Genomic DNA, 16,863 nt, shown 5'->3' on the forward strand with positions numbered 1-16,863 from the left:
TGTAGAGTATGTTCAGGGTTGCTGAAGGCTTGGAATACCTAAGCTGGATAATTTTTTATGAAGTCTATTGCTTTGTTATAAGAAATAATAGTTCTTTAAACATTACTAAGACTTGAGGCAAAATTGTTACATATTTTTAGTCAAAAATGAGAATTTTGGTTATGTGATAGAAATTGGGAGAGGGAGGTACAGGCTAGTGGGGATTTTGTTATTTGTAATTCTGAAAGTGAGCCTTAAGTTAACTGCAGTTTTATTAAAATTTTAATGTTTGCTTCTTTTTCCCCATCCTGAGCAGAAAGATTCTGTTGGGTTTTAAATTTTGCTGCATATCCTCGTTTGTTAAACATGCATACTGTATGCATTTGTCTAGTTTACATAGCTAGATGAAATATTTACTGCTCTCAGGTTTTTTCGCTGCAGTTTTATCCCTTTTGAGCCATTAAAGAACTGTAATGAGAGCCCTTTATTAAAATGTAAATAATAGCTTCAAGGAGAGTGTAATCAAGTCATTTTAATTCAGAAATATGATAACGTTGTCAGAAATCTTCGTTTAAGCCATGTTAACATTGGCTACTTCTTCCTCTGTAAAGGAAGAAAGTATGAGAGATACTGTGTTGTTGGAATTCACTTGAAATGTTACAGTGTCATTCTGGTGTAGACCTTTTTCCTGCAGGTTGGTTTAGTATCTTTGTCTTAAATTTACCATAGTAGAAAGTGAAAATACTTGACTGAGTGTGGCTTAGAATTTATTCTTTTCTGAGAGCATATAAATGTGGTAAATCACTAGTTAAAGGACCACCCCACCCTCCAGATTTTAGTGACCAAGCAAAAACGCTATCTCTTAATCTAAGTATGAAAGTGATATGTGATTCTCTAAGTTTCATCGATTCCTAAGATGACAGTCTCCTGCCAAGAGACTTATGTTTTTAGGGCCCAGTTTAACACTTTGAAAGAGAGGTGAAGACTTGCAGTAAGGGAGGCTTAATCTAAAAATTGGGGGAGACTCTATTCCAGCAGTTTAGCTGTTTTAGGTTGCCTGGAGAGAATGTAGGACTTCTGTTGTGGGAGGTTTTTAAGAACAAATTAAACATAGATGACTTAGGTATGGTTAAATTTACTTCAGAAAAAGTTACAGGATATATTTATTCTTTTCAGCCCTATCTTGTGTGACTCCCATTGTTTTTAGAAAGATAACACAATTGATAGAAGATAAAAAGGGGAAGGTAGGTAAAAGGCTTTTCTTGGACAATGTTTTTTTTAACATGCAGGCGTTAGTCTTGTGACTGGTGTTTTATCTGTGATCCTTTTCAGCAAATGTAAGTTAGGTGGACCTGGGTGTTAGGGTATGTGCACAGTGGTATGAAATGTAGTCGTACTATTTAATAGTTATACTAGCAGTAGCTCTGCTTAGTTACTATTGTAGTTGGTTTCTCTAGAAATATCTCTGGTAATAGTGATCTATGTAATACATGGTTTGGCAACAGTGCTTGGTTTCAGCTTGACCAGCTGAAGGTTAATTCCCAAGGTTAATATCCTAGGGAAGCAGTAGCTTGTTTCTCTGTCTCTCTGTGTCACTTCAGTGCTGCTAGAGATGGCTTGTTGCTCAGGAACATCAGCGTGAACTATAGCTGATGATTGAAGTTGGTGTGATAGTGTCTATGCTGGATCAATCTGAAGGACCATCTGCTCTAGCAGACTTTCTTTGGTGGTAGCTGGAAGCAGATGTCTGAAGAAAAGCATAAACACATAGAAGAGAGGTTTGCAGAAGTGTTACTAATATCTGGCCGTTTGTAACCCAGCACATCCGAAGGCCAGGAATAATGCCTTTATGGGGAATACCTCCTGGGGGATTTTGATCTATTCTGCTCAATTACATTTTGGAGCCATCTGAACTTGTAGCACCTACAACATCCTGTAGCAGAGAGTCCTGTACTTAAGGATATGTTCTGTGGAAAAGATGTTCTGTTTCTTTCTGGTAGTTTCATTTGTTATCCTCTAGTTCTTGTACAGAAGCAGATTCTTGTACTTCCGGTTCTTGTACTGGAAGAGACAGTAAACAGTTACTCCCTGACGGCCTTTGTCATTTCAGTCATGATTTTATAGACCTATATTCTGTCTTACCTCAGTGGTCTCTATTCCAAACGTGAAGTCCTGTTCTGTTTTGTTTTTCCTTGTATGGGATCAGTGTAATTCTTTTGATCATCTGTGTTCTTATGTACTATTTCCATTTCAGCTCTGTCATTTTTGAACCACTGGAAACAAATGCACACAGTATATAAGGCTCAATAGCATTGTGGTGTTTTCTGCTTTGCTTTTTGTTCCTTTTATAATAATTCTTAACTTTCTATTTGGGATTTTTATATTGCCTTGGAGCAATGAACTAATACTGTAAAAGAACTATTGAGTTTAATTCCAAGATGTCATTTTTGTATAAATCATCTAATAGCCCATCATTGATGACAGAAGCTGGGTTATTTTGAATTGCTTGACATTTGAATTTCGTCTGTTGCACCCTCACCTGATGAGCAGCTGCTCGGTTTTGCAAGATCTTTCTCTACATCTTTACTGATTCAAGTAATTATTTAGCAATTGTTACTATCTCGCACTTTATTTCTTTTTCTAGCTCTTACATGTATTGAATGACACAAGCCTGAGCAGAGATCTCATCAGGAGTTCTCTAGAGTCTTCTCTTGACTGTGGAAACATGTCCATTTATTCCTGACCACTGTTTGGTATTTTCCAAGAAATTCTTCAGAAGGATCATGAGGATCTTGCTTCATATCCGTTGTCAGCTTAGAGGTTTGGGGGGTGGTGGTTACTTTTTAAAGAGTTATAAAGAGAATTTAAAAATACAAATGCAAATGCACAGACTACATCAATTGGCTTTCCATTGACTCCTTAAAAAAAATTGTAATATATTTGTGAGGTTTTGTCATTTCTTTACAGAAAGCATGTTTGGTTCTTCCCCAGTATATTTTATTTATCTCTGTATTCATTACTTCTATTATGTACAATAGCTCTAGCAACTTAGCCAGTGCAGACATCAGGTATCCTGTCCATAACTTCCTGGAGCCTTTTGAAAATGTTGGAATCGCATTAACCGCTTTTAAGTCTTTGGACCTGAAGCAATTTTAAGGAAGAATTTGCACAGCACAGTCAGTAGGTTGGTCATTTCATCTTTGGTTTCCTTAAAACTCTTAAGTACTGTCTGTCCTGCCAACTCTTTACTGTTTGTTTTGTCTCCGTTCCCTAACCTCTTCTACTGGCACTTCATGTCAGAGAACTTGTTTCAAATCACTGTAAAGAGTGGTTCTGGTATGGGAACTTATGCAAGCTCCTTTGGAGTGAATATGAATGCAAAAAACCATACAATTTTGTTGCTTTAGCATCATCTTCTGTGTGCACTCTTTCTGAAATCTGATCATCTGTTGGCTCTATAATTTCTGCTTTTGGTATGCTTTAAAAAGGCTTTACTAGTTTTCATATCTTTTGGATGTTTTTCTATTAACTCTTTTTTCTGGGTCAAGCATATTGTGCTCTTCTATTTAACCTCCATAGTTGGTGATTTTTATTTTACTCACTTGGATATTAGAAATCTGTTACCTATGGCCAAGAGTAACTAGCTGTACTTGAAGGTTATGACTGAACTAGAAAGCAGGTAACTGGAGATTGTCTGAACAGTTTCTGTTGGCTATTTCTGTATAAACTCATTTTACTATTTAGTCATTACATGTAAATGGCAGTTACTTAGGTAACCCGCCTCTTTATTTATAATATAAGCAAAACCTGTTCCATAAAGGAGCAAAGAAAAGAACAATTGGGAACAAGCTGTCTGGGAAATAAGTAGTTTCAACTGCAAAGATTACTTTATGTATAAAGTAGTGTCCATCATTTAGATGTGAACAGGGGCTGGTGAGGGATCAGTTTCTATATATCCCTGATCCCCACACCCTTCTAAAAATGGATCTCGGATAGGTCAAGGTGTGATTGTGGACACAGGAAGTCACGCAGGAGGAATGGCTCTCTGAGATCCACAGGAGAGAATTTTGGTGACCAAAGGAAGGTGAGGCAGTAATCTAAATAAAAAGAGTGATACATTGTAGCTTTTATCCTTAGCTCCCCCCCCCCCTTCAGCCTTTCACTCCACCATACGGTGTGTCACCTCACTGCTTTTCTCCCAATTCAGTGCATTTATTGTCAGTGAGAGCAATCTTCTTTCATTGTGCTAATCAGCCTGTGATATTAAAGGTCTCCTTTAAAAGCTGTCTGCAGCAATAAGAATAGTACAGGCACAAGCTGAGATTAAAAGTGTCTTGTTTGTCTGTTTTATGATTTCTTAGTTTAGTTTTATTTCATTTTCAGCCATGGTCTCAGTACTTTGTAGAGATTTTTCCAAGCTAGCTACCAGAAGCATACTTCTCTGTTATTGATAATGGAATTATGTCAAAATAACTGTGCTATATTTTCAGCTGAATTATACCCAAATGTGCAACAGCATTATAAACTTCAATACTACTTTACAGTGTTTGCAGATAAAACAAAAAAGTGTTGAAACCGCTTGAAAGAGCTACTGCAGATCTGTGAAAGGCCTCTGCATTGTTTACTTTTAAAATAGCAAAAAAAAGTATCAGATAAGCACGGTAATACTTAAATTTCATTAAAGAAAGAAATAAATGGTGAAACAGTACAATTTCGTACTGTTGGAGGTTTTGTTTTTCTCTCAGTGCAGCCAGCTTCCTTTCATGAACAGGTCACAGTAGTTAAATCAGGCACATACAGTAAGCAGATTTATGCTGTCTTCAGAATTGTACATGAAAAACTCCTTAGTGCTTCAGGCTAAAATCTGATTTGCCACATTCTCTCACATGTTAAGCTTTTTTTATTTGGTCTTAATGTTTCTTGGCATCTCACAGCAAGGTCTGGATGGTGCTGCTACAGGGCAATAATCACTTCGGAAAAGGTAAAGATTTTGCCTTTTCCCAAAGCCGCAACCTCATTGTCTGGTTTCCTGACCACCTTACCACATTTATTATAAAGTAATTGTGATTGTCTTTTAAAATGCAGGTGTTCCAAGTGCACATATTTTTGACTGTTACATAGAAAAGTTTTTTATTTGCTCTTCTTCAGGTCCTATGGCATCACTGGCTCTGTTGCCCAGCTAGCAGAGGGAGCTGGCTGAATTGTTTGCAAGTGTGTGTTAGTGCATATAAGTAATGTCAGGAATACCAATGGTGCCATTCAAATCCTATGCTGAGACAGAACAAACTGGGGCTTTGCACTAACTGTGGGCATTTCTTTTTTCCTCCCCTGAAGCTTGTTGTATTTTACTGTCTCATTTTGGGCCTGCTCTTCATCTTGGTGATGCTATTGGGGGAAATGAGTGCAGCATCTGTTCCCAGAGTTTTCTGCAGGCCTTGTTTTGGTCTCTGGATAACCATTTAAGATTTCACTTGGAAAAAAATCAAAATGTTCCCTGTTCAGGACAATTTGAGGGACAGTTCCTGTTGTGATGCACAGTGAAGGAAACAGCACCAAGCACAAAGGCTACTGAGAGAGAACTACCAGATCTGTTTGTGATGAGAGATTCACTTAGTACATTTTCCATCATTAGATTGTTACATGTGCACTGTTTTGAAGAGCTTTGAAAAGGAGGTACTTTCTAGGCACGCTTATGAACATTCAAATAATGCGGAAAAACAGGCAGAGTCAGTGATGAATCTGAGGGGGCAAGAACTAGGTGAAGAATCTGGCAGGGAAGAACCAGGATGCTAAAACCCTTACCCAAGGCTGTAGAGCTAGGCTTTGCCATGCTTCAGGACAGATTCATCACCAGCACACCCAAACAGTCTTTAGGTAACTCAGATTTGTGCTGCTGAGAAAGTTCATCAGATGCTTTTTTCCTCTTCCCCCTTCTTAGCTTAGAGACTATTAACACAATACAGTTCAGTTTCTTGCTAGCATGGTTACGACGACAATGCTTTGTTGAAGAGCGAGACCTAGAAGCTGACTTTTCACAGTTCTTTCTGGAGATGAACTGTAGGGATCTTCCCAGGAATTTTGTTTTGTTTGTATCCCTCCACCTAGCTGGGCTGTTTGTGTTTTGTTTGTTTTTGAAAGTGGTGTGTGTTAGTTTAGTTAGCAGTGGTTTTTGATGGAGCTTAGCTGGCACAGGTACCCCAAAAGATCATAGATTTGTTCTGTAGGTGCTAGCTTGACTATTTCTAGAAAATGTGGGAGACCAGTGCTATGACTGAGGATGTGGAAGAGAGTAGCAAGTGCTGTGATGCAGTTTCGGCAAGTCTCTGGGAAAGAATTGCTTTCCTTCAGTTCCTTGTTATATTTACTTAGCCCTCCCTTTCGCCTTTCAGGACTGGGAAATGAAGGCTAGAATTTTTCACAAAAGGTACCAGGAGACTTTTTTATACTGGAAGCAGAGATTGAAATCTAGAAAGAAGGAAATTGTAAGCCATGCTGTCCATATCTTGCTAAGGTAAATGTCCAAGTTCTCAAGTGCAGAGTTGCTTTTCAGACAGCAAAACAATGAATTATAATTGATTTTATATTATAGTGTCATCCTAATACCTCACAGATCTTTTAACCGGAAGTAATCCAAACATAAATTGAAAGAGCTAGAGTGTATTACAGATGCTTGTTGTGCTTTTGTATGGCTCTCTTCTTAAATTCCTTGTTTGATTGAGACCCAAGGACATACTTTTTTTATAATCCTTGGCAGTAAGCTTTCTCGAAAAACTGCTAATCTTTTCCACCTCCTCTCCCAGCTTGTCAAAACTATCATGATAGTAACTTACTATATTCAAGACGGTTAATTTTATAGCTAAAATCCAAGGCTAGAATTCAAGAAGTATGTTTCCATTAGTTCTGCTGTGGAATTCTCACATGGATTTAGGGTAAGCTGTTAAATCTCTTTGCCTCCATTTTTTTAATTTGTAGATGAGAGAAGGGCCAGGTTTTTATATTCTCAAGAAGAGCATTCAGCTTCACTCTCAGTGGGGGTATAGGAACAATACTGCAGTGCCAATAGAATCATTTCTGTCTTGAAAGCAATGCTGGTTTAAACACTGAATTATTGTTTTTATTGCCCTAATTGGCACCTTAACCTCAGGTAGCAATGCTGTGTTCACAGAATATATGGAGGTACAGGCCCCTTTGCTTCATATCATTTCACTTTGGCTTTTTGAAGTCTTTTATTGCAATTGCTGCTCTATGACACTAAATGAATGGTAGATTTCTAAAATTTAAGTATTACAGATCTGAAGCTTTTGTTCCTCATTCTAGATAAAAAGGTAAAGTGAAACCATTGCTATGAATGGTTTAAGAGAATTTTAATAATTAGAATTGCATGAGAGTTGAGGCTTCTGAGCTGTCATTTGTCCCATCTCCTTCCCAAGAGCTGGAGATTTTCAGTGGCTTCAGATTTCACTTAGTCTGGCAAGAGATCTTGAGGGGGTCAAATTTTGCAGGCGTGCATGTGTCTGGTCAGTTTTTCTGCTTCTACAAGCAGAATTTGGCCCTCATCTAAAGTCTAATCTTTCATATCCTTTGCTTGCAAATAAGTTCAGTTGACTGCAGTGGGTCCGCTTGTGCAAATAAGGGCTGAATTATGGTAATGCATTTTCAGGCTACGGGTCCCAAGATGTTTGGATTTTTGTTTTTTGCTATGTACGTTGCATACAAAGATTGTAAGTGTTGGATTCTCACAGGAGTGATTTTGGGAAAAAATTGAGAATGTTTTGAATGAGCAGCAGTTAGAAGTATGAAAGATAGCTGTGTATTTCATGAAGTTAGTCTGCTATACCTTTCACTAATATGACAGTATAACTAGAACTCTGTAAACTTGGAAAACTCTGTTCATTTGCTAACGTTTATATGCTAAAGTGTGTTTATGTAGCATGAGCTCTGGCCTTCAGTTATTGTGGACGCTGGTACAGCTTTTTGGATATAAATAAAAGACATGGGAAAGAATGCTGTGCAGTGCATCAAACTGCCGAAACTTGAGCAGCTGATATATTTTTTTTTTAGAAGAGCAGCATGAAACAAATGCTTTATTTCGTTTGTGCAAATGAGAAGATCATTGTGATGCAAAGCAGTATCCTGAAAAGGCAAATGTGCTTTTTCTGTTGTAAATATCCCAACTAAATACTGCAGTAATTGCAAGCAGAGCTTGGCATTTTTTCTCTCTATTCTTTTCATCAATATATTTTAACAAGTTCTCATGAGACTATTAAAACGTCTTAGTTTTTGGAACATGTGGTCTAGTGGGGATAACTTTGTCTACAGATGCAGTGGGTTGGCAGCTAGCTTTTGCATGTCTTTTCATTTCCCTCCAAATTCTGTGACCCAGCGTAACCTTTGGTCTCCCTCCGAAGGCCGGGGTGAAGGAAGTATGAGCAGGTGACTGATGATCACTGTCAATACAGCCTGCAGACAATATGGGAATTACTTTAACAGTCTCCTGCTTGCTTGCACTCCCCCCCGCTCCTCTCTTAAATCAACAAATGCAAATAGCTGGCTCCTCATTTGCTCGTGTCTTGGGGAGGCTGCCCAGGCAGCATGGGCTTTGTTGTAGTCCTGCTTGCTCAAAAAAGCAGCTTCGGCCCTAGTCAGAAGAAAAAATATCAAATGGGACCTGACCCCCCCCCCCCCCTTAATGGTTAATGCTGCTAATATTTGTTCCTCTGGCGTATACAGGTAGGAAGATACTGTGATAAAAATACTTGTATTTGTATTTCAAGGGGGCAACATGAAGTGGTAAGAACGGTTGGCATTGTTAGTCTTTGTCTGGTAAATACCCTTCTGGGAAGGAGGAGGGATGCCCAGTGTGTAGAAACGCATACCTGTGCTCCTAGAACCTGTTGACATTAAAACTTGTTTGCTGTTGACATTGTAATTAGCTGCGTATTTAACATTAGCAGTTTATTTACTGTGCAAGAATACGAATGCATTTGCTAGGTTTCAGCATAGACAGAGGCACAAAGGATTTGCGAATCCATGTTACCTTACAAGTTCATGAGTATTTTAAAAACACCTAGTTGGGTGGCGCAAATAAGTAAAAAGAACGATATTTTACATTGGTATAAGCATAATACAGGACATAATGCATAGTATTGTGTTGTACAGTATACATTTGATATTGTTTTCCTTTCCAGATGTACATCTTAATTGAGTTGTCATTCAAAGATTCAGAGACAGAAGAGTAATGCTATGCCAGCATTTGGTTAAAATTCTGTTCAGCTTATTGTAAGCTGTCATATGTGAGAAAAAGTTTTGGTATACATGAATAGAAGTGGTCACTTTCCTCATCCAGAAGGTGGTCCTTCTCAGATACCTAGGGATATAATGTCTGTATTTGATGTATTAGGATTACAACCAGCCATAATGAAGAGATTTCTCCTGAAGACTGTTTGGGGTGTTAGATTTGTAACTGAATCAGACAAATCACAATGTATGCAAATGGTCCTAGAGCTTTAAAAATATGTGCCAGTAGAATTTGTGTTTTGTGTTTTATAAGAAGCCTGTTTACAGCATGTAGTTCATCTTACCAGGGCATTTTATTTTGCAATTACTTTTATTCTAATTTTTTTGCCTAAGAGTTAACAGTTATGAAGTAACAGTTTTAAAGCTAAATGGTGGGGTGTTCAGGTGAATATCATGCACATAGCTAGGCACTAAAGCTGTTACTCAATCTTTGAAGTATATTCTTTTCTCTAGATCTCTTTTCAAATGTATCTTTGGGTTTTATTTCATGTTTTATTTGCTTACCAGAAAGTCTCAGAATACTAATATTCTGGGAGAAGACATATTCCAAATTCACAAAAAATCCAAGAAATTAACTATTTAGAAACTCCTTATGCTCCAGTTTTAGTCTGCAGAAGTGCTTTGGATCAGGCACTAGTGACTCACAATCAAAGCCTACTTTAACCTTAATTTGCAATAATTTTAAGTTATGTCACACTAAGTTCATAGTGTTTAAGTTTAGGATGAGTCACTGAGTTTTTCCCTGCATCAGTGAACTACAAAAGGTTGTGGTCCAGATAGTATCATTTTAAGCATCATCCAGTTTTAATGTAAAGACTTCAAATGATTTCAGATATGTTACGGGTTCCCTCTCCTTTCTTACACCCCTCCCAACAATAAGGTGGTTGTCACAAAAATTTCCTGTTTCGACCCTTTGCTTACCTTTTCTGTAGTAGATTCTATGTCTGTCTGTCGGACATCAGGGCAAAGAAATAGAATTACAGTAGAGTAAAGTAGTAGAAATACAGAAATTCTCTCTGGGCTTAGTCATTGCTTTTTTGGGGCACAGGTACTAGTCTAGTATGGTGCAGAGCGTCTTGTCATGAAGGACGTATCTGTACACATAGCTTCTGTCTGAAATACTCCTGTTGTTTTAATCAGTCTGTTGCTAAGGGAATTGTTAAAATAAAATCATTATTACTTTGGAGAAGAGTTAGATGGGTGAAAATGATTGCTAACTAGGAAATTTTATTCAATGAAATCTGATTATAGCTTGCAGGTTCACATCAGATTATAACATATTCACATCCTCTACATATTGGATCAATTTTGTACTGAAATGGCAGATTCAACAGGGAATTACTTCAGTGTAAGAATGAATAAAAAGAATGTTTTGCATTTTATTTCTGGAAGTCCTTCCTTCAAATAAAATTTTACGTCTGGATGGCTCCAGGTAGAAAATACCAGGGAATAGTCATGTGAACTTCAGCTTTCAACCTGGCATCTCAGACAAATACTAATTGAGGATACTTTGCCTATCATCAGTTTCTCCCCTTTAGTTGGATGATTTTCTTCACTGCCCAAAATTTTTGTGTAGCTCCCTAGAAATAGTTGGCCTATCTTGTATTTGTAGAAACTGCTCTTATAGGAGGATGGCTTTTGTGGGCTATATAATTTGTGAAGTATTTTGAAGGCTGCCTAGATGAATGGCACCTTATAAATATCTCAGTAGTAACAATGAAAATTATGGGAAGCATTTATAAGGTGAGTGGATTCTTTTTAATTTATATTTTAATGTTTTTTCTTAAAGAAGTCCCTCTAAAATAATGAGTATAGTGAGTTCATTTCTTGGATTTAGTAAAGTTATGTAGTTTCATGCCAGACACTTAAATTCAGCATATCCAAATATATTTTAGAATGTAAATTATGCACTACACTTTTTTTTAAGCCTTTGTTACATACAGAAAAGTTACATTCCATCGTTCATTTTGAGGTTTTTTTCCCCCCCTTCCCTTTTGTTTTTGTTTTTCCTCAGTTTCCATTACAAAGAGCAGTGCAAAAATCCAATCTTCCCCTTCCAAAGTGACCCGGCGTTCAATGCAGTCTCCACAGAAATCTGCTCCAGTACCGACGCAACGGGGCAGGAAACCAGGTCGGGGCAAACCCCCTGGACAGTCTGCAGTTCCCAAGAAGGGCAGGTCTCCTAAAAATATTCCCCTGACAAAAAGCACCTCTCATACTGAAAATCTTAAAACAAGGAAAAAAAGTTTAAAACCTGGAAAAAAGGTTAGTCCTTATCTACTACTTTACTTTATATTGCAGATTTTTTATTTTTTTTTAATTCTATCTTCTCTTCAGCCTTAAGGGCTTTATTATATTCAGAAACTGATTACAAGAAAAACTCTGGAATTGCTGTTCTGGAATATTTATTTCAGTATAAGCCTCTGTGGATAATCTTATTCTAGAAAAAGATTACCAGTTTAGATTAATTTATGGATGAGTTATTGGGGATGGAGAAAGACTATTCTGGAATAGCCATTTCCAGTAAAATTTCAAGAGTAGGGAAGCCTTTAGGCTATTTAGTCTGGGTTATTTTGTTGCTGAACCAAATACACAGTTCTCTTGATGTTGTTCTATCTCTGGTTTAGAAGCAGTTAGAGCCAGCGGGGGTCTTGGGGCAAAACTTAGGCATCTTAAGCATACAGCTGGATTTGCAAAAATCAATCTCTTTGCTCCCTAATCCTGGAGATACTAGTGTGCAACAGGAAGCTTCTCTCGAGGCAGTAATGTCCCCGGGTGCCTGGAGCGCTGCCCTGGGTAGGCCTGCCTCTGCGGCCATCTGAAAGCCTGGGTGCCTTTCTCCCTTCGAAGTACAGCCTAGACACTTCTCTCAGGCTGCAGGTCCTCTGCTGTTTCAACGAATACCAATTGGTGCTGCTTCCACTCCTCCCCCCCACCAAAAAAAAAAAAAAAAAAATAACCCACACAAATGCTCCTACAAAGAAGGATCACAGCAGGGCAGATTTAGACAAGTCTTAAATTGCCATGGAAGTACAATCTAACTTTTCTAAGACTTGTTCAGGCACTGCAGTTCCAGCAGTGCTTCGAACGGGCGGGCCACCTAAAGTAGCAGTCCTGCAGTATCTTTCCCCAAACAGCTCGTCCCTTGCCCCTGCGCTGCTCCCTCCTATGTGCTAGCACGAATTTGGGGGGGAGGGATGGCTTTCTGATCCCCTTCCCCCCAATCTGGTTCACTGTGTGGCTATGGGAATATTTGTAGTGAGGCGTGGGAGGGGTTGGACTAATGGCATGAGTGGGACTTCTCCCTTCAGTGAGTGTTAATGAAGTAACTTTAATAGAGCATGCCTAAAAGGCACTAGCACAAAAGTGGAGGCAGTCAATTCTTCGCAGTGGTGGCCACAGGATAAGAAATGGTTCTGGGGATTGGAAGTAGAATCCCAAATGCCCCCTCTTCTGCTGTTTGCCCTTTCCACTTGGGCACCCAAGTTAGCAGGCTGCTGATACAAGCAGCCTTGCTACTAGCTTTTGCTGGTAGCTCGCTAGCCTTGCTCACTGGCTTTTTCTCTTTCTTGGTATATGAAACTGCACAGAGACGCAGATTCAATAAGTGGCAGGTGCTCCCACGAAGTCTCAGCTGACGGATAGGTGTTCTCTATTTGTGTGAGGAGTTTTGAAGGAGAGCATTGAACACAGGACTTTTATATCTTGAGGAAGGAATCAGGAAGGGCAGGATATGTTTTGTGTAAGAGTTTTGTGCTCTATCTTTTGTGAAAAAGAAATTGAGAAACTTCATGTGTCCTTTGAAAGAACAGTTGGAAAGGTTTTTGGGCTCTAAGGCCTCTCTGATTGCAAGTGTGTGCTTGCAGCACTGAATTGGGCACCTGATCATACTCTGTGTAAAATAGTCTGTCCTGTGTGCTGCTGCCTGGGAATGGGGGTTACTACTGACACTCCCCATGCTGGAGCGGTGAATCTGATGCAACAAAACACACTTCTGATATCCTCTTCGGGACCAGGCAACTAGGAGTTAAGTTTTGTAGTACATGAGTTTGTGGTGCCTGTCTAACTTCAAATATTGCTATATTAACTTTTACATGGACAAACTTAAAATGAGCTCCTTTTAAGAATCCATGGAAGGTTTTTAACTGCTGCAGTGATAAGACTGGCAACATGTTATACATGTGATTTAATGATCATTCTGATAACTATCAAGTACAGCCTGTGTTTACTTTATAAATTCGCCCACCAGCATGAGTTCGTTACTGCATCTTGGTGTATTGTTTGAGCAAAGTTTAGTTTTATATAAGATGGTGATTTCTGTTAATGTCCTACTTTACTGCAGTCTTTATCAACAAGATGCATTTAAAAGATATTACATATGTGCATGCTCTTCTTTGGAGTATTAGAGCTGTTACTATTAGAGTGAAGAGGAAATTGTTTTGTGGGAGTTCTGCGTATACACAGTGTATTTGACATGGAGAGCCATACAGCCTGTATACTCAAATGATATGTGCTTAGATGTTGGAATGTGATTTCTTTCTTTTTTAAGCCAGGTCAAACAAATTTTTTTTGGACTAAGCAATTGTGCTTCAAGTGTCAGTGAACTGTGTGCTGGTTTAAAACCTGTGTATTTAGGGAGATTGGTCTATACCTGATACACTGTAGATTTGTTTAACTTTTACATTGAAGAAGCAGTCTGGGACTCTTTGCCTTTTTAAGTTTGCTACGCTACAGTGTTTATCATTATGCAGGTATTAATTTTTATTATACAGTTAGGAATGTTAAGCTTTTGTGTCATTTTCTCCTTTATCTAAATGTTTTCTGAGCTTCTCCATAAGAGTGACAAGCATGTCGGGTTTTTTTCCATTATTCTTTCCCATTTTGGACTGTATGGTATTACTCTGTCATAATGAAAAAGAAATCTTTACATCTTTCATTACTTTTGAAAGTAAACTTTTATATAACAGTACAAAGAATTCCTTCCAGACCAGCTGGTAACACACGTTTTCTTGAATAACAGCCTTGATTTAAGTATGGATCACAGCCCTCAATTTGACCCTACAAATACAGAATTTTGAAGTATCTATGTAAAGTCTGTGTCGAAGTTAGTCATATAATGCCAGACTCTGTGTAGAGCCTTCTGCAGGCAAACTGTGCTCGCCTGCTCTCTCAGCTGGCAGGGTGCCAGCTAGCGAAACTCTGTGCCTGGGCAAATGTGCTCCATTTCCCTGCTGGGAACATGGTCTGCCTCATGAAACTGCATGGCTTTTGGATCACAGTTTGCTGCTCTGCAGTTTTGGGTTGCAAAATGAGAACCTCAGTTGAGCAAGCATAATGTGCTGTATTTCCAAAACACATGCTTTTTCGTCATTCTGAAGAAGCGGGTAGGAAATGACTGGCTAGCCTGATCACATTTGTGTGTTGGTTGTGGAAGATAGATGGTTCCTCTGTCTTACAGTTTAGTATTTGTATTTCATTTTCATGCCTCCATTCCATGCCTCCCATTCCCTCCCCTCTCCCAGCCATTTGACCACCCATGTTTTGCAGCATGATGAAAGACAAATGGTCCCCAGAAGAGTAAGTCCCCTCTCCAGAGAGGCCTTCTGGAATGTCAGACTTAAGATCAAAAGCTCCAACTTCCTAACTGCATTTTTGTTCTCTGTATTAAGGATGACAAGAGACCTTTCTGTTACCCAAAGCTAAGATGTATTGGCAATTTCTGACAAGTAATACATCACTGCTTGGTTCAGTATCTGACCCAAGCCACCTCTGCTTATTCACCATGCAGTGCCAGACTGTGCCAGTGCATCTCTTATGTTCATGGCGATTCCAGGTAGTGCCATATTGTCAGATAGTTTCTCCAGCCAAACCTGTCTTCTTTGAGTCATGGGCACAGAAATTTTCTTGACATGTCTTGGATTTCAGAAAAAAAGTCAGTTTGTTCTTTATAGGTATTGTGGAGAGGTTAAGCACTAACTGCACTTAGGAAGCTGTGTACTTTGATTGCTAACTGAATGATTTCGTAATACATTATGTAGTAAATATACTGCTTATACAACTTTAAAAGATTAATACTGCTAAATGGAAGAGGAGTCCATAGTGAATGAAGACACTTGCATTCTCTTTGTTTGTGATATAAATAGACGTTTCAGCCCTTATCTATAAAGATAAATGGCTACTTTGTTCTACTTAGCTGTGTTGAAATGGAAAAGCAACACCATCCAGCATTTCCACAATCAAACTCCCTGCTACTCATGCCACTAATGCTTTTATCTCTTTCCCTGAAATTGAACAGGAGCTGGCATAAAAGTAATTTACCTGATGTAAAAGTTGTCTTCGTTAGTTTAAAAAAAAAAAAAAAAAAAAAAAAATTTCCTTTTTCCACAAATTTGATCTGTGTTATTCCACATGTTAAGAGACCTTTTCCTACTCACAGTTATGTGGATCCATTCCCTGTTATTGTGGTATCATTCATAGAACAGTTGAGGTTGGAAGGGACCTTTAGAGATCATCTAGTCCAACCCCCCTGCTCAAGCGGGGTCACCTGGAGTAAGTTGCCCAGGACTGTGTCCAGATGGCTTTTACATGTCTTCAAGGATGGAGTCTCCACAGCCTCTGTCTGGCAGCAGCAACGATTGTTTACAGAGCAAAGCGATGTTGGGAAGCACTCGTGGTACAGTTTTCAAGAAACATTAAAGGAACTGAGTTCTCAGATACCATTGCCTCCCTTGAAACTCTAGCTTGCCTGAATTTCCTCTTGACTATAGATCAATGTTAGAAATAAGTCCTTACCACATGAGTCCTTACCACATGTTATTTTTATAACACTTCTAAACATGTTAGAAATGCCTTCCTTGTACATGTCTCTCTTCTAAACACCAATCTAAACCAAATTACAGCAAAGCATTTCCATTACTTCAGGTGGAAAGTAAAGCACACTGACCAATTTACAATTCTTTGTGCTACAAGTTCTGATAGCCTGTCATATGATAGGCTGCAAATGAGTTTGGTACGGGAAAAAAAAGTTTTGATAACCTGTGTGACTAGATTATAACTCTACTGATTATTTGATGTCTTGCTTAAAGTACCAATTACAGAAAGCAAATGATTATTTGAGAATTTCAGCCCCTTTAAAACAAGCTGAGGGAAAATCTAGAAGCACTGTAAAGTTGACACCTAAATTTGAATCAGGCTATGTATGGGAATAGCTACTGACTAATTTTTTGGGATTGTGATAAACCTAGATGTTTGGAAGAGTATGGATAGGAAAGTAATCCAAAACACTACTACTGTGATTCCAGGGCTTAGAAGGGTCATTAATTGACATATAAAGCTCATTTTTTTGCTGCTCCTTTTCAGATAGAGGTGGGTTTCTTTTCAAGTCAGTTCTCTCTCATTGCCTTACTTAAGTAGCTGTAAATGGACACTAACAGTTTCTGGTATTCCTTTCCTAGCCTTTATGTTCTTTGCAGTGTGTAGTACTTCTGTAGTGAGTAACCACACATCTTCAGTAGTACGATAATTGATAGCGCAAAGTTTTTGCAAACTCTTAAAAAAACAAACAAAAAAACCCTTGACTTTTGTTTT

At 38.5% G+C, this 16,863-nt stretch overlaps 1 protein-coding gene across 13 annotated transcripts in view; it reads left to right on the plus strand.

Moving 5' to 3' along the window:
• SCML2 (Scm polycomb group protein like 2) overlaps positions 1–16,863 on the plus strand; it is a 75,120-nt gene that overhangs the window by 40,036 nt on the left and 18,221 nt on the right. For all 13 annotated transcript variants that reach the window (XM_064499487.1, XM_026120760.2, XM_026120752.2 and 10 more), the window contains one exon: positions 11,291–11,541. In XM_064499487.1, coding sequence (XP_064355557.1) covers positions 11,291–11,541 — 251 coding nt within the window. The remainder of the gene's footprint in view (positions 1–11,290; positions 11,542–16,863) is intronic.

This window comes from Dromaius novaehollandiae, chromosome 1, assembly GCF_036370855.1.
Source record: "Dromaius novaehollandiae isolate bDroNov1 chromosome 1, bDroNov1.hap1, whole genome shotgun sequence".
Lineage (NCBI taxonomy): Eukaryota > Metazoa > Chordata > Aves > Casuariiformes > Dromaiidae > Dromaius > Dromaius novaehollandiae.